This window comes from Tursiops truncatus, chromosome 6, assembly GCF_011762595.2.
Source record: "Tursiops truncatus isolate mTurTru1 chromosome 6, mTurTru1.mat.Y, whole genome shotgun sequence".
Taxonomy (NCBI): domain Eukaryota; kingdom Metazoa; phylum Chordata; class Mammalia; order Artiodactyla; family Delphinidae; genus Tursiops; species Tursiops truncatus.
Window position 1 is genome coordinate 59,221,526 of NC_047039.1, and position 23,971 is coordinate 59,245,496.

The 23,971-nt window shown below is 39.3% G+C and overlaps 1 protein-coding gene across 3 annotated transcripts in view; it reads right to left on the reverse strand.

Annotated features, from left to right (window-relative positions):
* UHRF2 (ubiquitin like with PHD and ring finger domains 2) overlaps nucleotides 1-14,902 on the reverse strand; it is a 74,870-nt gene extending 59,968 nt beyond the window's left edge. The window contains exons 1-3 of one of the 3 annotated variants that reach the window (XR_002176325.3): nucleotides 14,411-14,897; nucleotides 8,459-8,692; nucleotides 9-268 (exon numbers count right to left, since the gene is read on the reverse strand). Coding sequence is in view for 2 of the 3 variants with exons in the window: in XM_019934822.3 (XP_019790381.1) it covers nucleotides 9-268; nucleotides 8,459-8,692; nucleotides 14,411-14,563 (647 nt within the window). In the remaining variant the exon portion in view is untranslated. Of the gene's footprint in view, nucleotides 1-8; nucleotides 269-8,458; nucleotides 8,693-14,410 lie in introns of all 3 variants that reach the window. The other 2 variants (XM_019934822.3, XM_033858108.2) reach the window with 2 other exon arrangements.
* Nucleotides 14,903-23,971: the final 9,069 nt, after the last annotated feature.

Genomic DNA, 23,971 nt, shown 5'->3' on the forward strand with positions numbered 1-23,971 from the left:
GCACTTACTCATCATACTCGATATGATAAATTACGTCTTCATCAGCAGCAACAGAATCTGAGTTAGACGTAGAGGGTACATTGTCCAATTTATTTGTGTTCTCTTTGGAATTATGATTTATATTTCCATTAGTCCTTTTATAAGAACTGCCATTCTTCAGTGGAGTTTTGCCACGTGAGTGTCCATCAGAAGCTCTAGTAACACTATGTATACGTGCTTCAAACCAAGCACCAAGGGCGACATCTCTGGCATCCACCAATTCATTTACCTAAAAAAAAGTTTAAAATTAGTTAATGAAGCGTAATTTCATCTACTGCTTCAAAAACATTAATATAACTCAAGTTATTTTGAGGGTTATCATAGTTAATATTTGCAGATATTCATGTTTAAAGTAATTTGAAAGATTAGAACGAAACTATTCTTTTTGGATTATACTGTCAAATCTGTTATTTACTAATACGAAAATTAACTTTCCTCCCAATATCCTTCAATGAAATAGGTATTTTCTTTAACTATTCCTTACCCATATCTATATTAGACTTTTAAAATATAATTCTTGTGTACCCAAGAGTTATTCTGGCATGTCATTCATTAAGAATGTCACTAACAGGGCTTCCCTGGTGGCACAGTAGTTGAGAGTCCGCCTGCCAATGCAGGGGACACGGGTTTGTGCCCCGGTCTGGGAGGATCCCACATGCTGCAGAGCAGCTGGGCCCGTGAGCCATGGCCGCTGAGCCTGCGTGTCCAGAGCCTGTGCTCCGCAACGGGAGAGGCCACAACAGTGAGAGGCCCGCGTACCGAAAAAAAAAAAAAAAAAAAAAAAAAAAGTCACTAACAAAAAGCCAGAACTCTGAAGTATTATGACTGTGATATTAATTTGTTCCATTAATTTCTTCAGAATCCTACAGATAATTTACAGTCAGTCCAACCAGAAAACACAGTATTAAACAGAAAATAAAACTCGAAAACGAGGGACTTACGCACATGTACAAAGGAAAGAATCTAGTGAACCTACCTATACAAAATGGAGATAAGTTCCACCAACAGCAAGTCACTAGCAAATGCATTATTTAGTACCTCAAAGAACAAAGAAAATATAAAGAGAACAGAGCTATAAACATGCAAAATGTATGTAGTCAACTCTAGTGGATGATCCAGAACTAAGCCATACAATCTAACAAAAGGAAAACGGTATTAGAAGACAGGTATACCAGAGAAATTTAGAGTTACCTAAGAAATTGGGTTTAAAAAAAAAAAAAATCCTGTCCTAAAAATGCTGAGGGAATTCGTCTAAAGGTCAAAGCCCTTTCAGGAGCAACAACCAAGACACATCCCTTCAACTTTTTAAAAACTCTTTAAAAAGAAAAAAAACAGACATTACTAATACAAGATCATTACCTAATCAAGCTAGCTCTTCCTGAGGGTCTAAGACCACTTAAGGTATCCAACAGAACTCTGACGGATGGTATCACATGGGGTAGGGGTGGGGGTTAGTATGTACTGAAGTTAATACCCATATACCAGGTATTATGCAAGGCTCCTTTAGTTAGGCTTGTCTAACTAACCTTAATAATTAATAAATCATATTTTACAGGATAAGAATTTAAGGCTCTGACAAGTTAACTTGCTCCAAATGAAAGTTAATAAAATGTAAAACTAGGATTTGAAGACACCTTGACCTTAAAGCTTATGTTTTTGCTACTATTCATTAGTATACATTTTGTAAGGCTATAGCTACCATAGTGATTCCTCTGATGGATCTCAGCAAAGCTGACTGAAAACCTTCTGGAAAAAATTGACCGTTCTCGATGCCATTTGCCACAAATGCCACAAGGACATTTGTGATTCATGGGAAGAGGTCAAAATATCAACATTAATAGGATTTAGAATACATTGATTCCAACCCTCATGGATGACTTTGAGGGGTTCAGGACTTCAATGTGATGGAAATAGCAAGAGAGCTAGAATTAGAAGTGGATCCTGAAGATGTGGGTGAATTGCTGTAATCTCATGGTAAAACTTGAATGGATAAGGAGTTGCTTCTTATGAATGAGCAAAGAAAGTAGTTTCTTGAGATGGAAGCTACTCCTGCTGAAGATGCTGTAAAGATTGTTGAAACAGCAAAGGATTTAGAATACTGTATAAACTTAGTTGATAAAGCAGTGGTGGGGTTTGAGGACTCAACTCCGATTTTGAAACAAGTTCTACTGTTAGTAAAATGCTATCCAACAGCCTTGTATGCTACAGAAAACTTGTTTGTAAAAGGAAGAGTCAATCTATGACAAAGTTTCACTGTTGTCTTATTTAAGAAACTGCCACAGCCACCACCATCCTGGATCAGCCAGCAGTCATCAACACGGATGCAAGACCTCCCAACCAGCAAAAAGATCACGACTTGCTGAAGGCTTAGATGGTTATTTTTTAATAAAGCATTTTAAAATTAAGGTATGTACACTTTTAAAAGAAATTATGCTGTTGTACACTTAATAGGCTATAGTATAGTGTAAATGTAATTTTTGTATGCACTGGAAAACAAAAAACTTGTTTGACTTCTTTACTGATATTCTTTTTTGTGGTCGTCTGGAGCCAAACCCGTATTATCTCCAAGATATGCCTGTAGCCACATTTAGAGAAGAGTCTTTCATGTCCAAGTATTTGATAAAAACCCAAACAAACAAAAAAAACCCAAGTATGAGAGGCAAGAAAAAATCATTAAAAAATAAAACAGTACCAAGAGCAAATACTTGAGAAATTACCATAGCTAGCTGTAGCACTTTGTATGTTCTGTGGAAAACACACAAGCTCTGCAGATAAACCTCAGTTTAAGCCCTTGCTTATCACCTACTAGATGTAACCTTGAACAAGTTACTTAACCTGTCCCAGCCTCAGCTTCTTTTATAAAGTAATATACTTTGCAGTATATTGAGAGTAGGTGACAAATCTGTATGATGTGCCAACCTAGCAAACATATAGTAGGAACAAATGAAATAACTCTCCTTCCACTAAGTATCAACATATGTCCTATGTTAAAACTTATTAAAACTCATAGTATGGTCGGTCTTATTACCATACCATGCTTATTTAGTAAATACATTAGCCATTTAACGTTATATACGTTACCTCCTTTAAAAATTACAATGCAACGTCATTCTTATTTTCCAATTAGGTTCAGAAGTGAAATACACTTGCCCTCAGAAGATACACAGCTAGAAATGGGAGCTGAGTTGATAAAGGTTTCTCTAACTCTGAACATGATTCTCTCATTATACCGTGTTTCTTCAGAGTTACAAATCAAAACACAATACGGTTCCATTTATATAAAGTTCAGAAAGAGGAAAATTAGCGATGCATACATAGGTTAAATGTTATTAAGAGGTTAAGTATAATAAAAGGTTAAAGCTAATAAAAAGTAAAGTATTGACTACCATAGAAGTTTGGGTAGTAGTTACAACTAGGGAGGAGGGAGTTTAATCAAGAGGGGCACATGAGAAGCTCCTGGCGTACTGCTGTTCTATTTCTTAATTTGAGTGGTATTTATGGACACTGACTTCATAATATCTTGTTAAGTTCTACTCTTATTTGTTGTCTATTACATTTCATGATCAACAAGGTTAAATAAAGCAGCACTGCACTATAGACAAGACAGGAAATATAGGAAATCCATGATTTTTACTTAGTAATTACTGATAATTTTCCTCTTTATTTGCTACAATAAGCATAGACATGTAAAACGTTTTAACAGTGCCACACACTTAGCTAAATCCTAAAAGCTTACTATCATCATGCTAAACAGTTATTATTTAAGCCAGAATGAGTCATTTCAACAGTAAGATCTGATGTGAGTCATACAAAGCTTCCACATCTAAAAACCAGAATTAAAACCAATTTAGGCATCAGAGGTCCACCTGGTTTCACAAAATAAATTACTTCCTAGAGCCAGTGTGATTCAATGTGTTGTACAATGGGAATGGATGGACCCAGCCTCTGCAATCTTCCACAGACTTTCTAAACGTGATAGTGATATCTGGTTTCTTACAACGTATGAAAAGCTATCTGAAATTGACCAAATATCGCTCAAAGTTATCAAATAGGGCAAAACAAGACTGATACTGGATAACAACTTCAGATTAAAATTTCATCTTAAAGTTTAAATGTTTACCTATGTCTGTTTTGAGTACACTACTTTGAAAATCCACTTTTTGTGCCTGCTTATCATGAGGTCCAAAAATATTCTTAGGCAAAAGGAAGGGAAAGCCTCCAAATCTGTTTGCTCACCCATAGAGAAAAATCTTTATAAAGCAAAAAATTACATAGGCAAGAATTCATGAAGAGGAAAAAAAAACCTCCCAATTTTTAAATGATTCAGACACAATTTAATGAAATTTTGATATACTCACTATTCAGAGACTCGCTCTAAGGAAAACAGACAAAATTCAAAGCAAACTCAAAATAAGTCAAAAGTAGAAGCCTCTGAGCATTTTCAGGCTAGCCCAAAAGAACATCTAATATAATTATGAAGGCAGAGGGTAATATCATCTGTTTACCCCTCATTTCTAGTACCCAGTACAAATATACACTAAATATCTAAATATTCAATGAATGGATTATCCAGAAATAAACCCTTCTATATGAAAAAGTCACTAGTCAAAATTTCAAATATCTATGACAATTACCGAGCTTCACCCAAAAAAGCAAGTAAGTTTGTGTTAGTCTCTTCAACTAAAGAGGAAGGTTAAGTGCAGCTTTGACTAAACATATTACTTTACAAATAACAGTAGCCTTTTGAGAGTTCACATGCCAGGTTCCAAGTGTATTTCTAAATGAGGAAAGGGAGACAATGTACTTACTTGCCAAATTTGTCCAACTCAGAACGTGGCTGAATTGAAATTTGAAACCAAGGTTGACAACAAAGCTCAAGTCCTTAACATCTATGCTATATATTAATATGAAATATAAGAGATGTTTAAAAAACAAAACCAAGTACTAGAGATAGTTGACAGCCAAAGTGCTAACACTGCAAATAAAAAGCAAAGATCTGCTAAGAGAAGTAGTTTCTCATGATGCTTGTCTGAATTAGTTTGGGGGAGGAGACACAACTGGGTATTGAGAAGTGTGCTAAACAGAGAATTTAAATTGACCTTAACTACTTAACCTTGCTTAATCTCAGATCTGCAGATTCATAAGCTGGTCCTCTCCTATGAAAACAAATTCATACCTACATGGCCCAAAACAAATCAAGTCAAAAGTAGCAGCTTCTAAACTGTTGCCCTTAAAAGTTAAAATGTAATAATGTAAGCTTAATATGGACACAGATGGTTACATAAATATTTATAGATACATGGATATACAGGAGTTATTATACATACTGCATGTATTTCCTTGCTCTGTCAGCTGAGGGCCCTAAAAACAAGGACACCCCAGTAGCAAGGAGCACCTAGAGCCCAGATCTTAGTTTCCAATACCATTCTCCAATTAAAGGAACCAAGGCTCCTTGGAGAAATGGTTGACTGCAGGACTGGGGCAGGAAACTTACAAGATGAGCCCGAAAGAAAAGCGCTAGCGCTAGTGCCAGAAAGAAAGCGCTTCAACGAAAATCAAAGGAACCCAAAATAATGGGGGTATATGGAAGGGACACAGGAGAAAAAATATCCATACTGATGTCAATAAATGACTGAGGAAATGAAGAGACAAGTCTCCCGCATAAAAGAATTCCCAATAATTTTTGTAGATAATCTGACTACATGCAGTTTGGGCTGCATATAATGACTTCATCTCAAAAAAAAAAGTATGTAAAGGGGGGTGGGGGAAAGTAAACTGACAGTGAAGAAATGTGACACACACTACACCTTGGCCGGGTGATTATGGTTCACATCAACAGTAGTAAGTTACTACTGATGTAAAACCTAAATTATAATCACCAAATAGAATGTTGACAGTACAGTGCCCTAGATATGTGATGAAAATAGCACTTCACCTCTGTGCTCTTCCTCCCAAAATATGTAAATCCAGTCTAATGATGAGGAAAACAAATGAATCCTAACATGGCATTTTACAAAATACCTGACCAGTACTCCTCAAAACTGTCAAGATCATCAAATACAAAGTCTGAGAAACTGCCACAGCCAAGAGGAGCTTAAGGAGACGTGACAACTATCTTAGTATAATACTAATGTAAATGTAATATGGTGTCCTAGATGGGATTCTGGAACATAAAAGACATTAGGTACAAGCTAATGAGATATGGTTCATTAATTATAACAAACGTGCCACACACTAATGTTAGATGTTAACAACAGGGCAAACCAGGTGTGGGATATATGGAAAAACTGTAGTATCTTCCCAATTATGCTGTAAATCTAAAACTGTTCTAAACTAACAAGTTTATTTTTAAAATAATGTGAAAAAATATCAAGTAGAAAGTTTTGGTAACTGAAAGAGTGATGAAATCAATGAGTGACATAGACAACAATTTGGCAAGTGGGCTTTCAATATTAACAATTCAATCTGAACTGTGAGCACTACATAAGGCACTAATTTATGCAAGTTTTGTGCATATCATGTAAGTTTATTCGCAGACTTTTGTTTTGTTACTATACTTTTTTCTTTTACTAAATGATCACAGTAAGGAAAGCTACTGGTATTTCAACAGCCACTCTGCTGATGGCTCATAATGCTCTAAGGTATCTTCTCAGCTTTCCAGGTATTCCTAAGTAAAGACTGCCTTCTCCAGTATTTACAACACTTTGTTTTCTGCTTATCTGTATCATCTAGCACTTCTAGAAAGATGTTAAACAATAGCATTAACGGGCTTCTTTGTCTGGCTCCTGTCTTTAATGGGAATGTTTGTGGCTTTTCCCCACCATTAAGCATGATGCTGGGTGTGGTTTAAAATATTCATCTATTCCATCTGTTCCTGTTACCAAGGATTTTTTTAAAAAATCAGAAATCAATTCAAATTTTTATTTAGATGAAGAAAACAGATTAGATCATTTGTTTTCTTTGGTTTATTAATATGAAATATTAAAATATTTCTTAAAAATGAACTATCCCACTTCCTGACAAACCACAATTAGTCAAGGTATGGTCTTCTAATATAGTTATAATTTTATTTGTAAAACATAACTTAGGTTTTACATCAATATGTAGTGATACTAGTGTGCTTTTTATCATGTTTCAAGTATCAATATTACACTAAATTTATAGAACAAATGAAAGCTTTTTTCTTTTCTTTTCTTTTTTTTTTTTTTTAACATTTGTGGGTCAATTTAGATATCGTCATGGGTTTAAAGCAATTCCTCAGTGTAGCCAGGCCAGGTACTTTGATACAACTCTTTGCCAGTTTTGATTCTTTCCATTTTTATGGATCTGTTTGCATTTTTCCATAGATCTCTATTTGCATTTTCTTAATTCATTTTGTCTACCAATCTTTAATTTTTTGTCTTGAAAACGCTCTGAAAATTAAGTTTGGGTCCCAGTTTATCCCAACCAGTAAGAATTAAGAAAAAATGTAAGGATAGAAAAAGATGGAGCAAAACTGTCAATTATTCCCACAAAATTTACTAGAATTTGAAGAAGTTGCTAGATAACAAAGGTCAATAAATAAATCAATTGCATTTCTACATACCAAACAAACTGCAATTTTAAAAGGCAACCATCAAAAACAAAGCTAATAGAAATAAGTCAAAGGTATGTAAACAGAAAAGTAATTGAGAAACATGTCAAAGATCTAAATTAATGGAGACATCTATCATTCATGAATGAAGGACTCAACATTGTAAAGATGTCAATTCTCCAAGCTGATCTACAGATACAATATGCACTGAAGTTCCACCAGCACTTTTATTTCTAGGTAAAAATTCCTAAAGAAATTCTTGAACATGTATACCAGGATACACATAGTTGGTTCAAAACAGCACAGTTTAAAACAGCTAAAACTGGAAACAGCCCAAATACCTATTAATCATGGATTAGATAAATGTATTGTGGCATGTTAATAAAACGGAATAACATAATAGTGAAAAATAAAATATCTATATGCAAAAAAGTAAAAGTTCAAATACAGGCAAAACAAAACATTGTTTAGAGATACATACATAAGTAGTTAACACTAAAGAAAAATAAAATGACCAGAGTAGTGAGAAAAAGTAGTTTACCTCTTAGGGAAAGAGAGGGAGATGTGTTCTGGTAGGGGCACACAGGAGGCTTTAAAAAGGAACTGCTTAACCTTGGTGGAATTACACAGGTGTTTGCTTTATTATTCTCTGTACTGTACATACACATTTTATACATTTGCCTGTATATCTTTCACTAGTATTTCAAGATTACTTTTAAAAGTTAAAATATTAACAGCCCAATCTTTACTCTCAAACAGCAATCAATGTTTTCTTGTTCACAACACCCTGAAGAGAACATATCTATATTCTCACAATTAACCAGAAGTCTGAGGAAGACAACATACCTTGTATAGTCCAATGCCAGGATCAATAAGAAAATCACGAGTTGATGTAGACGGCTGACCGGAAGGTCCCACCCTTGGGGTTTTCTTTACTTTAGGTGGACTATTAGAACAGGGTTTGGCCTGTACATCAGTCTGTTTAGATGTGCTAGGAAGGTCAGGGTCTGGACGAACTAGCAGCTGAATTATATCATTCAGTCCAACATCATAATCAAATAAAGTATATCCATTTTCTAACTAGAAAAAAAGGATAGAAAAAGATTAAAATGCTTCTCTCAAAACTCAATCTTTCTACATCCTTACTCAAATGTCCTAGCTAAATTATTAAAATAAAATACAGAGCACTGAAATTTAGTGATTGTGAAGCCATTCCTATGGCCTCTGATGACAACATCTTTTCAGGACCTCAATAAATTCTTAAGAATCATTCTATATCAACTATAGGGAAAACTGATAGCCACTGAAACCAAAAATGTTATCACTGCTGCTGTGACCTCATCACCTAGGCAGAAAAACTCTAAACTTCAACAAGTTTTGTGTATTTTAATGAATCTACAAGAAAGGTGAATTTTGAAAGTGAACTGTTTTATGACCTTGTGTTCATAAGGACATTTAACCATTTTATCTTTCTGAAGCAGTAATTTTTAAAAATCAAGCAAAAAAAATTCAAACAAGAATAATTACAATTCTTGCTTATGCTACTCCAACTTGCTCAAAGTTCTCTGTAAAGGCGATCAAGTTGTATTATGAAAAGTATTCCAGGATGACTAGTGAATAAATTATCTTGCAACTTACCCATATTTTGGCAGGGTCTCTATAAAGGACTGAATGGCATCCACCAGCCCCACCCCCAACCCCTCCCAAATACGGTGAAGTCCTAATCCCAAGTAACTCAGAATGAGACCTTATTTATTTGGAAATAGGATCTTTACAGATGTAATCAAGTTAAAACTAGATGAAAAGGGTGGGCCCTAATCCATTGTGATTGGTGTCCTTATAAAAAGTTTAAATTTGGACAGACACAAGGGGAGAAAATAGCCACGTGACTGGAGTGACACATTTACAAGCCAAGAACACCATGGACTGCTAGCAAACATCAAGAAGCTAAAGGAAGCAAGGAAGGATTCTTCCTTAGAGCCAGAGATGGCATGGCCCTGCTGACAACCTGAGTTCTGGCTTCCAGCTTCCAGAACTGCTGGACAATAAATTTGTTGTCTTAACCCACCTAGGGTTTGGTACTTTGTTACGGAAGGCCTAGGAAACTAAGTCTCCATTTTGTTTCTTTATAAAAGTCAGTTGGCCATTTCTCTAAACTCCTTGAAGTTCAGAACTACCATTTCCCCGGAAACATTACCAATTTAATCCCTAGTCATTCTTCCCTCTTTGCATGTAATACCTGTCACCATTCACAGCTCTAACACAATAAAGCCGTACGTGAGAAGTCAACCAAAGAGAAAAGAATGAGAATCTGTCCTTGAATGACAAACTTACTAATGTACTACGTAAGGTAACTTTAATTCAAGTGGTCCAAGAATACACTTGGCACAATCCTGCCCTCTACAGGTGTTCACACCGTTAAACAGAACAAGGGACTGAGAAATTCAAATTTTCCAGTGGGGGAATTAAATGAGACATTATCTCACAGATTAGTTAACATACTTATTTCAAATAAGTCTAAGGAGTCTTCCAAGTCAGTAAGCAGATAAGCCCTTATAGGGACATGATGTTAACATGGCTTATCTGATTAAAAAAACAAGAACTCCTAATCCTGAACTCCTGGGAAAACCTCAAGAAGCAAAAAACTACACATTCACACCTTCATTTTGACTTTCTCCAACAGCATCCCCTCCCCTCCCCCCTCACCCCCAAGTAAGAACACACCAATTCTGTAACAGCTGAAAAAGCGCAACTTTGATTAAACATACAGCTGTTGCACATTATGACAACTACAAAAAAATGTCATGTTCAAAGTAGGGAAAAAACTAACAGCACAGAACATGCAAATTAACTGGTAGGGCATGCCCCAAAATGAAGACAGCTGTTAAGGTGATGAAATAATTGGAAATCCAAAGTATTTCCATAAACACTTCCACCGAAATTTGAGGAGTCAGTGAGAGGGACCTTGGGGGCATTCTTATACCCAACCCCTCTGACTAGTTTCTAGGAAGTGATCAGAGTAAATATAAGCTGCTTAAAGTGAGACTTGGTTTGAAAGGAAAAGTAGTATCTTAAGTCATAGTGAGGCGCTAAGCATATGAAGGCATGAAGCCCTGTAATAGAAATTAGGCCCACAATAACAAGTAACCACTTTTCCTCAATTACTCACGCTCGCTAGGATAGCGACTTTTACCCAGATTATATAGTGCTTCCTAATTCATAGGTACCCTCCCAGTTTTCCTGAAACAGTGATTATTATTCACCACACTGAAAGTTCCACAGAGTTAGGCTATTGTGAAGAGTTGCGAAGACTGTTAGAATGTTATTTTAAAAGTACTGGAAATTCCCTGGCAGTCCAGTGCTTAGGAGTCTGAGCTTTCACTGCGGAGGGCCCAAGTTTGATCCCTGGTCAGGGAACCAAGATCTTGCAAGCTGCACAGCTAAAAAAAATAAGAATAAGTACTAAAGTTCTCCCAAATTTAATGAAAGTATTGATTGAAAATTACCTGCACTTAAAGTATGCTGAGTGGGGGAGAAAAGGACTGGGTAATTTGGAAATTACAAACACCTATGGGTTTCATGCATTTAACTACAGTCCATCAATGTCTCACAGCAGAAAATGTTTGATAACTGCCATCCTAGAAGATGGGGCTGCAGAATTTACAATATTAGAGAGGCAGGACTAGTCCTAGAATTTTTTCCTTGAATTGGGTTAAAGAAATTCCAGGTAACAGTAAGAACGGCAACAGTGCTGCAAGGGAAAACTAGGAAGCAAACACCAATTGGCAGTGGCTGAGAAGGCAGAGAAGTCATTCCCAAGGGGCTAATAAGGGATGCAGGTGGAGGGCATTACACTTTCACAGCATATACACTCCTCCGTCTCCCTCTCCCCCTCTTCCCCTCTCTCTCACTCTCACTCCCTCACTCCTTTAAGTAGGCAAACACTTTTACTTTGTACTCCATGTGAAAACTGAGTCCAGGGGCAAAAGGCAACTAACTACTCAGTTTTTCTTCAGTTCTGGTTCATACCCCACATCTACAATCTATTCTAAGAGTCCCTACAGTGATACAGGGAAGGAAAGAGAAGCGGGAAGAGAATCCTTTCGAAGTAGGAAAAGCTCTGGATTCTCAAAAAGATGTATAGATCCACCAATATAACTCTTCCTTAAAAAAAACCCCCCAACCCCCAGGGTGCAAACTCAACTTCCCAGAGAAGAATATCCAAATGAGGTTACCCTACTTTAACTGGAACTTACAGCCCTGAATTGAGGCTCTCCATTCTGACTCTCTAAAGTAGAGAGAATCACATAATTACAGAGCTTCTCAAGCTTCATTTGCATACAGACCACCTGGGGACCTTGTTAAAATACAGATTCTACTTCAGTAGGTCTGGTGTGAGGCTCCCAGGTGAAGCTAATGCTGTTGGTCCTGCTGATCCAGGGACCATACTTTGAACAGTAAGAAACTAGTATGAGGCTGACTATCCTTCAACATTCATTTTCAAACTCTGGTGCTCATCAGAGTCTCCCATGGGGTCTTGTTAAATTCAACCACTTGCAATTCTGGGGTGAGCTGAGCATCTATAATAAATATCCACAGGTGATTCTGATGTTTTCCAAGGATTAAAAGCGGCAGACTAACATACAAAGGTGGGGGTAGGGGGGAGACCATTTACATCATGGACACTGTAAATTTGTTTTTATTTATGACATTTTTCACTATGTGGAAGTAAGGCATCTTGAGGAAGGGGTGGCCTTTTTCTAATAAGCACAAAGGCATTTTACAGGATAAGGGCAGCCCTGTGACATCAATCCAATAGTAGGACACACTATCCTGTCCAAGGACTATGAACACCAAAGAGGAAAGGAGAATAGAGATAATAATGACTGCCAATGGCTACCTGTCAGCTCATAAGGAACAAATACAGCTTCAGCAATGTCTTCCTTCTGTCTCCAACTAAGTACAGCACCCAAGGTCCATTCCTAATTCCTACTGGTTTATCCCTATAGTGAAATCAAAGTAGGGAGTTATCAACTGTCCTGGGCTAGGAGGTACATAATGTTGTTATCCTCAAGTTCTTCCCTGAACCTGGAACAGCCTCCTGGTTTCCTGAAAATGTACCCTGTTGCCTTGAATTTATCCCAATCCCTACCTTCTCCTAAAGACAGCCAGGTGCACATTTTCTTTTTATCATATTTGATAATTAGACTGTAAGGGGTGTCGCCCAGGAATACATTTTCACGCTTCATTTCTATCTCTGGTGAAGTCACCAAAGTATCCCAGGAATTTATGTACTATTGTTCCTAGCTAGAAAATAAAATTCAATAAACTTGATTACATGCTTTTCGCTTTTGACCAAAAGATAAAAAGGTGTCAGCCACTGGAGGCACAGCAATATAAAGCTACATAGTTTTTAATACACAGATATTTATTTCTAAAGCAAAGTTTACAACTAAATTGAACAGCTGTTTTTACAAGTCTAACACTAGAAGATCAATATAAAACTGGCTACTAACACATATCAAAGACGCTATCGTTTACTTGAAAACAAAAAAACCCCTGGCTCTTTCTCAGAGTGTAATCTTGTTACTCTGAAATTTCTGGGCAGGTTTCAAAGGGTAAGCCTAGGAAGGGGAGAAAAATATTCCTATCAAACCCTTTGGCTGTAGGAAAACGGCTACTTCTACCAAATCAAAGAGAGTTACACTTATTTCAAACCACAGGATTGGAGCCAAACTATGATCTACCAACTGGAGGATGCCAACTGCTTTAGTGGATTAACGTTTTTGTTTTTTTTTTAAAAAAAAGGCAATAAAATAGGATGGGTCTGGGTCTCTAGGTACAGGCCATGTGAGTAGGAAAAATCTTCTTCAATGGACCAGACCAAGGCTAAACTGTTCAACTACCAGCGACGCCCACAGACACCCTCACCGCCAAAAAACACTTTCAGCCTTCAAGTATGTACCGCTGGCTATGCTCCAATTGCTGTGTTAAAAGCTTGAGTGAGGGGTCTAATTAGAAGGTGAAAAATAAGAGCAAGACGAAATCTTTTACACTGCTTTTCACTCTGCGAACAACCCCCCTGGCAAACACTGGGCAGTTTAAACCTGTCCCGGGTTACATCAACAGCTTCTTTAGCCCAGGTCTCTAATCTGCCCCACAACAGATTCGATTCTAGGAAAAAAGGTGAGGGAAACGAGTGCCAAAAGTTCTGTAAACCCTTCGAATCTTCAGTATATATAAATCCCTTCCACAGTAAGGAGGCAGACTTCGGGTCTTGAGCCCCAGAGGGAGCAATGTATGTTTCCCCTCCTATTTGGGAGCCGGGAGCCCGGCAGAGATACGGAAGCGATACGAGCCGTGAGCCGGGTCAGCGCGGCCGGGAGCGGGGGCCTCCGACCCTCCCCACCCGCACTTCGGCATGGCCGCCAGAGCCCGCTGCCCTCCCCGCCCTGCAGGGGCCCCGGACCCCACCAAGCGCGGGAAGCGAGGGAACCCAGGCGCTCTGGCGGGCTGTGCCTGCGGCTGCTGACCCGCTTGGTAAGGGCGGTGAGGTCTCGGCGCTCGGGGCGCCCCCGCCGAGCGCACCTGCAACGGGGCCGGCCAGGACCCCGCTAGGCCCCGTAGGCGGGCGCAGGGCCGCACTCTGAGTCTCGAGGGTTGCCCACCCGAAGTGGAGCTAGGTGCGCTCTGCGTGCGCCGTGCACCAAGCCCTCCGGCCCGCCCAGCCCACGCAACCCCGTGGCGCCCAGCTGCCCTTGCTCCGGCTTCCAGAGGGGTGCGGTGGGCGCGCCTCACCTGTTTGCCCCGGTAGAAGAGGCGCTGGCACTCGGGCCGCACGTCGAACAGCGCCCACACCCGTTCGCGCAGCTCCTCAATTGTGGCTTTCCGAGACACGTCCTCAATGGTGCGCGTCTGGGAGCCGTCGATGGTGCGAACCTGGATCCACATCTCGGCGCCGGGAGAAGGGGCCGGCTTCGCTTTGTCTCCCCCTGCGCTCCGGGCGCCGCGCCCCGCCCGGCCCGCGCCGCTTCCCCGGCTGCTCTGGCTCTCCGCGGCTGGCGGGCGAGCGCGCGCACAAGCGAGGAAGACCGACCAGACGCCGGGCCCGACAGGCGGCGGCGAATACTAGACCGCGAGCCCACCTAAGAGAGCTGAGGAGGGAAGGAAACCGGAACCAGTCGGAAGCGCGGCTGCTTTCGCAGCCCCCGCCTCACAAATGGGAAACAGCCTTGTCTGCACCGCGCGGAGTGTTTACTTATAGAGCTCTAGCTCCCACATGGAGGTCACGGCGCCAACCCGGATCTCGCGAGATCTACGCCGGGCTCCGCCTTAAAGAGGAAGCGACCAGGGAAGTGGCTATAGACATGAGGGAACTAAAATGGGCGGGTGCGGGGAGGGCGGGGCGGAGGGGCGGGGCCGCCGAGAGCCGTTACTTGCGCCTCAGCGTGCACCTGGGCCCTGGACACGCCCTCTAGTCTTCGGGTGTCTGGCGGTTACAAGGCCGCCCACATGGGTTGCACCTTTGGTCTCGGTTTCGCGACCCAGGGCGCGAGCGACTCCTCAGGCTTAGACGATTCGGTTCTGTGGTCTCAAAAACACACCAAAGATGAGAAACTCTGACGTGCACTTGTATGATCATGAAAAGCGGTGTGCGTGCGCGCGGGCGCGGCCTAAATTTGTGAGAAAGCACGTAAGGAAATGAACCCGCTTCACCGCGCTCAGCCAGACACCGCCAGCCACGCGGCCTGGTGGGGCCGGCCACCCAGGAAAGGCCTTGGGGACCCTTCTGCTTCGCGAACTCGTTTCCCGCCGGCCCGAATGCTGCCTTCGCGCGGAAACCAGCTTCCTGGGGTTTCCCGCCGCTGGGCCGAGGTGGCGGCCTTAGGCCTGCAGGCTGCGGGGCCGGCTGGGATCGCCCTCTACGGGCCCGCTGCGCTCACAACCGGACCTCGGGCCACGGAGGCGTTGGTGCCGCCGCCCGGAGGGCCTCTCGCGGTTTCCGTTTGTGGACCTTCCGGGTTAGTGAGCATTTGGCCTAAGGGATTGCGGGGTCATGCAAAACGCTTTTAAAGGATGCAAAATTACACACCTCCGAAAAGGACTTCCAGAGAGCCTACCAGGAATAAATTCTCCGAAATAGGCCCAAGCAGGGTTACCTAACACACCTAACAGTGGGCTTATTTCAAATAAGAAGAGAGAGAGCATATGAAGGTAGAAAAAACTAAATGTATAAGCTTTGGACTTAATAGTGGCCAAAATCCATAACGTAATTATTCAGGCTGGTGGAAATTATTACCCTAAAGGTAGAGCAGCATTTTTGTAATAACCACTTAAAATAACTGCAAGTACAGAGAAGTCCAGTAGTATGATAAAAAAAGATGGCCCAACACGGGAAGGACAGAAAAAAATGGAATACAGATACACACTTCGGTCTCTACTCTTGTTGAAAATTTTACATTCACTGTATCCTCTAAATATAATTCATCTTGTCTGCTCCTGATTTAAGTAAAGCAAACACTGAGTATTCATTACATGTGTAAATATTAAGTATGCTTATAAACTGCCCCAATAAGAGATAGCTGTTTGCTATTATAGGATATGCTATGCCATTGCGGAGGCATATTAAGATTTTTTTTTTTTTAATTCTCTGCTCACAAAGAATTTACAATCCAATTCAGATAAGATTTAGAAAAAATTAAAGAGTAATTTAATACTAAATAGTGTGTTGTTGGTTAAAACAACAATTAGAGATGAGTGAAGGGGGACTAGAATGATCTGTGAGCTTAAAGATAGGGGTACAACTTGACCTGAGTTAACTGGTATATTGTAATGAAGGCAGCATTTAAGTTTTCAGTTTGCGGATTGAGATAGACTTGAATTGTAAACCCAGTTTTGCTGTTTTCTTAAAATGTGATCTTGGACGAATTATTTACTTCAATTTCCTCAATGTAAAATGGTGCTTATAACATCTAATGAGTGTAGAGTGTTTAGCATAGTGCCTATCCCGTGCTGCTACACAATAAATTATTTTTGTGCTATTATTATGGAGAGGATTTAGTTAAGTACAGAATGCCCAAAGAGGAGAGAGTGCTTAAGCAAAGACAGGAGGTATGCATTTTTACAGGTCAGAAGAGATTGCATATAAGAGAAAGGTTGACTAAATGGAGAAGAACACAGTGTGAATATTAGCATTCAAAGCAGTAGATTTTGTGGGCCCCAGGGAGAAACTAAGGTTTTTAAAGGAGTCCACTGTTGTGATTAAATATGCCTTTGGAAAGACAGAAGAAGGAATGTGGAAGGATGCCTTAGGGAAAAACTAAGGGACAAGGAGAGGAGGGGGAGATGCTGTCAGAAAGCTTATTGAAGAGGCAATTGTGTCAGTTTTGGTGAAATTTGTGGCAATGGGTGAGAGAAGAAAGGGTAGCTTCTAGAATATTCTAGAAAATAAAGCCTATCAGACTTGTAGAATGTGTGGATATGAGTAATGAGGAAAATGGAATGCTAAGAATAATTCCCAAGTTTCCAGTTTGGGAGACTTAAACGATGGTTTTGGTAGATGGTGATGCTCTTAACTAGAAGAGGAAGCAAATTGGGAAAATTCAGTGAGTTCCCTTTGCACTGTGTAGCATTTGAAATGCATCCAAAATATACCTAGATGGAGATATCTAAGTGACAGTTGGAAATGCAGGTCTAAAGTTTTGCCGGGAAGTAGAAAAGTTCTGAAAGAGGAACTAGTCAAGATCTCCTGTACTCATTCCCATAAGACAATTTGTCCTTCTTAATGTGGTGGGTCTTCCATGGAGAACCCTTGGTGGTGGTGGGGGGCGATGGAGGGAAACTACTGTCAAAATTGGGTATCTACTGGGACAGTATAGGATTTGTGTTAATCTAGTCAGCGTAGATCCCAAATGATTGACAGGACAGGGCTTAGAGCTGTGAGACTCAGAAAAGATAAATTTGTCCTGTGCAGACCAAATTAATTACATCTGGAAACATGAGCTTTTTGTGAATAGTATGTTACTTAGGCTATAAATAACTGCAAAGACTGATTTTATATGTAACAAAATACATCCTTCTGTGTTTCTCCACATAGTGCATGTTGTAACTAAGGTTTTCTCTTCCCCTGCAATGCTGTTGTCTGCTTAGGAAGCTGTCGGGTTTTAAAAACAAGATAGAAGTTCTCTGACAAAAACCATCATATCAGAGTTCTGACATACCATGCCTTATTACCAGATGTGTAGCTGAAACAACTTGGATGTGAGCAAGGAAAGAAAAGAGGAATTATTTACATGGATGAGAAGCAAATACTAAAGTTTATGCCATCTGTCATGATTCAGTATTCGTTCAAGTTAAAAGAGGCAAAACAGAAAGATAAAAGATTGATCGTAGAACTAATTATTCTAGAATCTTATCACCCCTCACAATATCTCATTTTCTCAACTAATGTCTCAAAGTTAACACACACACACACACACACGCACACACACACACATGTAAAGTGAATTTCAATCTGGTCTCTAAAGTTCTGATTACCAACTTTTCATCCGCACATCTTTGATGATTACCTTCTTTTCTCTCCTCCAGGGCCACTCTCTACCAGCTGGCTGTCCTGGAGTTCAAGGGCAGAGAGTACATCAATGGGGTCAGTGCTGTCAGGCTTCCAACTGAGTTTGGCCAGTAGGGAGGAAGCACAGACAGGAAACTGCAGGATGGGAAGAGAGGGAGGTCAGTATATTTATTCCCCTGGCTTTCTTCCTGAAAGGTCACCTCGCCTTCCTGGGAAGTCACTACTCCTCCAAAACTGACCTGCTCTGCATGACTCACTTTTCCATGTTCTGGTAACCTCTCCCTTCTTTTCTTTTCTTTTCTTTTTTTTTTTAATTTACTTTTGGCTGTGTTAGGTCTTCGTTGCTGCATGTGGGCTTTCTCTAGTTGCAGAGAGCGGGGGTACTCTTCGTTGCGGTGTGTGGGCTTCTCATTGCGTTGGCTTCTCTTGTTGCAGAGCGTGGGCTCTAGGTGCACGGGCTTCAGTAGTTGCATCACGTGGGCTCAGTAGTTGTGGCTCGCGGGCTCTAGAGCACAGGCTCAGTAGTTGTGGTACATGGGCTTAGGTGCTCTGCAGTAAGTGAGATCTTCCCGGACTAGGGCTCGAACCCGTGTCCCCTGCATTGGCAGGCGGATTCTCAACCACTGCACCACCAGGGAAGCCCCCTTCTTTTATTTGTTTGGGTCTAGGGATTGTAACATTTTTACAGTGCTAGAATTCGTACATATTCCTTCAGTTCCCTATACCTTGGCTCACAGCCTCTTTTTTTCCCCCTTTTTTCTTTTAATTGAAGTACAGTTGATGTAAAATATTATATAAGTTTCAGGTATACAACATAGTGATTCACAATTTTTAAAGGTTCTATTCCATTCATAGTTATTATAAACTGTTGGCTATATTCCCTGTGCTGTACAATATAATCTTGTAGCTTATTTATTTTATACATAGTAGTTTGTACCTCTTAATCCCCTACCCCTATTTTGTCCCTCCTCCCTACCCTCTCCCCAGTGGTAACCACTAGTTTGTTCTCTATATCTGTGAGTCTGTTACTTTTTTGTTATATTCACTAGTTTGTTTTATTTTTTAGATTCCACATATAAGTGATATCATACAGTATTTGTCTTTCTCTATCTGACTTATTTCACTTAGCATAATACCCTCCAAGTTCCTCCATGTTGTTGCAAATGGCAAAATTTCATTCTTTTTATGGCTGAGTAATATTCCCATGTGTGTATATGTGTGTGTGTGTGAGAGAGTGTGTATTTATATCTCACATCTTCTTTATCCATTTATCTGTTGATGGACATTTAGATTGCTTCCATATCTTGGCAATTGTAAATAATGTTGCTATGAACATTGTTGGGGTGCATGTATCTTTTTGAATTAGTGGGTTTTTTTTAATACACAGGAGTGGAATTGCTGGGTCATATGATAGTTGTATTTTTAGTTTTTTGAGAAACCTTCATACAGTTTTCCACAGGCCCACACTCTTTTAATTGGTCCCTTGTGGGGAAAAACAAAACATTAAAAGTCCCTTAACTGGAGGTTTTCTATTATAGTTTCTAATGCTATTTCTAAAAGAACTACATGTTACAAGAAGTGAACTAGAATTTCCACTGACTAAAAAGCACTTCATATCGTGATTCTTTACTTAAACTAGCCATATTTTAAAGGGTGTTCTCTTTTTAATAGAATCACAGATTTTTATTGTGGAAATCTACTTCATAGATTATTCCTGTCTAAGCTCTTTAACAAAGGAGAAAATGATTTGGACAAGGACATGTAGTCAATGAGTGACAGGATTAGAGCTTAAATTTCCCATATCCTTCCTCTTTAGCCAGTGTTCTTTACCCTTCAGCTATCTGTCTTTTATTTCTCTGGAGGCCTCCCCATTCATTTTGTCCAGAGAATAATCCTCATCCTTCTTGCAGTGAGTGCTCTGGCTCTTTGGAATACCTGATGGTTCAAATAGGAGTGGGGATCTGGGATTCTCATTAAACACCTGCAGTTTATTCCTGTTTTCAGTCACATGCCTTCTGAGATTGGTCCTTCTTATTGTTCAACCTTTCTGAGGGTTTTCGGATCAATTTTGCTCAGATTTCTCCACTGAAGGCTGTTAGGGTTTAACTTCCTGATGATGGGGTCAATTTAGTGTTCAACTTCCATTTACAACTTGCTCTGCAAAACAAATTTTAGAGGTTTAAAATAACAGTCATTTTACTGTCTCTAAGTTTCTGTGGGACAGGAATTCTGAAATGGCTTAGTTGGAAAGCTGGAGCTCTGGATCAGAATATGTCATGCTGTTGCAGTCAGATGCAGTTAGAAGTGGAAGAACGGGGACTAGAACAGTAGGGAACTAGCTAGGCATCTCTCCGTAAGAAGTTTCAGGACTTCTCCATGTGGTCTGTCTCTTTGGGCTGGATTGGACTTTCTTACAGCATGGCTGCCTCAAAGCAGTCAGGCTGCTTACATGGTAGTTGAAGATTTTAACAGTGAGAATTCCAGTGAGCAAAGTGTAAGCTGTATCACTTGTTATTGCCTAGTTTGAAAGTCACATGATGTCACTTTTACGATATTCTTTTGACCAAAACATTCACAAAAGCCCACTCAGTTTCAGGGGGAGGGGGTAGAGACCCCGCCTCTAGATGGGAGTGGTGTCAAAGCCACATTGTGACAGTATATGGGATGGAAGATGTTGCAGCCATCTGGGGGCAGTAGAATCTGCAACATAACTCCTCCATCTAATTTTTCCTTTTTTTTTTTTGTACAACCAAGAGTTTTCAAGTTATGAAAGGCATCAGTCATACAAAAAAAGGTATAGAGAATAATATAATAGACACTTTTGTATTCACCACCTTGCTTTCGAAATAAAACATTTCAAATTGTTAAAACCCCTCTCTGTTTACATTCCTCTTTCCCTTTTCCAAAGAGATAAACATTGTCTTATTTATTATTGTCATGCCTGTCTTTATACTTTTAATACATGTATCTCTAAACAATAGTAAATTTGGGGTCTTTTTAAGCTTTATATAACATGATTCTTTATAACATTGAAACTTACTTTTTAAACTCAGTATTATTTTTCTGACACTCATGTTGATATATAGCTCTAGTACAAAGTTTCTTAAAGCCTCAGATGGTAAATATGTTAGATTTTTGTGGGCAGACAATTTCTGTTGCAACTAGTTATTCTGCAATTGTAGTACAAAAGCAGCTCTACTCAATATGTAAATGAATGGCGTACCTGTGTTCTGATAAAACTTTATTTATAAAAATAGATGGCAGAGTACAGAATTTGGCCTATGGGCCATAGTTTGCTGACCCCAGCTCTAATATAAAATTTATGACACTTTAGATATATTGTGTTCCCTGAAAGTTACTTTAGGTTATAACCCATCCCAAACCCCATCCTTATCATGCTTCTCTGCATTAAGAAGAAATTTTAGCAACACTGAATAAAACTGACAGATTTACTAAATTTTGATTTATGAAAAGCCTCACTGGACTCCACTTTTCATCTTTTATTCTTGAGGGTAAAGGTCAGTAAACACCTACCTTTAGACCCCTCTAGCTACCCTCTTTTGAACTCAGACTGGCTCTTTCCTACCATGCCTTCTCTGCCTAGAAAATTTTAATTAATATGTTAAGATTTCCTGCGAATGCCACTTCCTCGAGGATACCTTTCCTGATAGCTCCCAGCTGAAGGAAAGACTTCCTCTGTATTCCCATACTTAGTTCATATGTCTAACATCTAACTCAGAGCTGTAATTATTTGTTTGCATGATTGTCTTCACCATTAAAATTTTGATTGCCTAGGGAACAGAGACTTACTCTATTAATCTTTGTTTCCAACACAAACAGTGCTTGGTACCTAGATATACTTAACAAGTGGCTGTTGAAGGATGGAAGGGAAGGAGGGAGGAACTAGTATTCAGGTGTCTACTTGGAAGAAGAAACAAGTCTGCATAATATGCAGGGCCTCTAAAGGCAAAGATACTTCTCTTCATCGTTCTATCCCACCTCACCTGAGATCATTTCTTCATGCCCTCCCACTTCCTCTTTGCAGGCAGGCAGATAAATCATGTCTTCTTTTATACAGATAGTTATAACTTCTGCATAGAAAAAACTTTGCTGTACATTTTCTTATGATCTAAATTCCCAGGTTCTAAGGTATTGAGCCCCTCAAAACTATTACTGTTTATGAAGAAGGACAAGAAAATTGAGATAAAAAATAGATATTTTTCCTAGACTATTTTAGAGGAAAAAATAGTTTCAATCTCACTAATATAATATTTAGTTTGCTGTAAGGATTACTGCCTGTGAAGGAGAAAGGTTACTGACATTAAAATACTTTCTATAGAAAGGTACGCCCCCCTCCTCATTTTCCAGTTAAAAACACATGTTGACATTATTTTGCAGATTTACATGAGTGAGAAATACTGTATAACATCGATATCCATTTAGTAATTAGTTTGTTTAATGCAGATTTAATGAAGTTATGTAGCATGACGGAAAGAACATGGGCTCTAGAATTAGATAGACCTGAATTTGAATCTGGGTTCTTCTCATTACCAGCATTATGGCATTGGGCGACTTATTTAATTTTCTGAGCTTTGATTTCTGTACCTGAAAAGGGTATAATAATACCTCTCATAGTGCCACAAGAACCAAATGAGACAAAGTTTTATTGCATAGGCACTCAATAATGGTTACTTTCCTCTGTTTTTGTCACAACATCTGAGCGCATTCAGTCAATAGAATTTATTCTGGTTTTCAAATGATCTTGTTAGTGATTTGAGATAATAAAGAATTTGGGATGGGAAGCATTGGTGTTATTTTAAAAAGCATTTTATGGCTTTGGATTTATGAGCCTGAAGGAACTCTTTCCAATAGGGGTTCTGTCAGCTCAAGATGGAGATAAATTATGAAGTGCTAACTTCTGCTTGACAAATTTACATGTAGCTAAATTAATTTGGTGTTTTATTAGTTCAAAAAGCAAATCATGTTTGTGAGGCCCTTGAAGCAGATTTCGATCCTCTTGATATCCCAGAGGATTTCCAAAACTGAAAAAAGATCTGTCTGCCTTCTCTCTGCTCACTCCCAGACCCCAAATTAAAAACCTAAAATATAACTTTGTAAAGCCAAAAAAAATTACAACACAATTGCGAGAAATATTTACAAAAATACAGTCCCATTTTCTCATTTTCTCCCTGGTACCTAAAATGTTATTTATACAGTGTGAATAAACCAGGTACATCTAATACACTCCTTCCAAAACTGTACTATTAAAATTACATTTTATAAGGTTTCCATACAGTGAAGAAATTTTATTATCCCTTCTAGGTTGTTGAAAGAGAATTTTTCTAGAGTATTTAGCTTACATATTTTCTTTTACAAAATAACACAATTTTTTATCATAAGCATTAATATAATTTATAGACTACAAAGAATTTTAACAAAAGACTATATTAGACTGGGAGTTAGAAGGAACTGCTTTGGGCAGATCATAGCTTTTCTTGGCTATCAATTTACTATCTGTAAATTGAGATGAGCAGGAAAGGTAGTATTGGGTCAGTGTAAGCTTCTCGCTCTTAGCTGGTGATGCAGTGGTTGAGAGCGTCAGCTTTGGAGTCAACTTTGGAGTAAACTACGTGAGGCAAACATCAATTTCCTCAACTGTAATTGATTAGGTACCTAGTAGATTTGTGGTAAGAATAAATGAGATTTCACATGTAAGTAGTTAACGTACCATTCAGTGAATGTTGACTACCACTATCAGGAGCAGCTGTTGGCAGGACTCAGAAGCAATT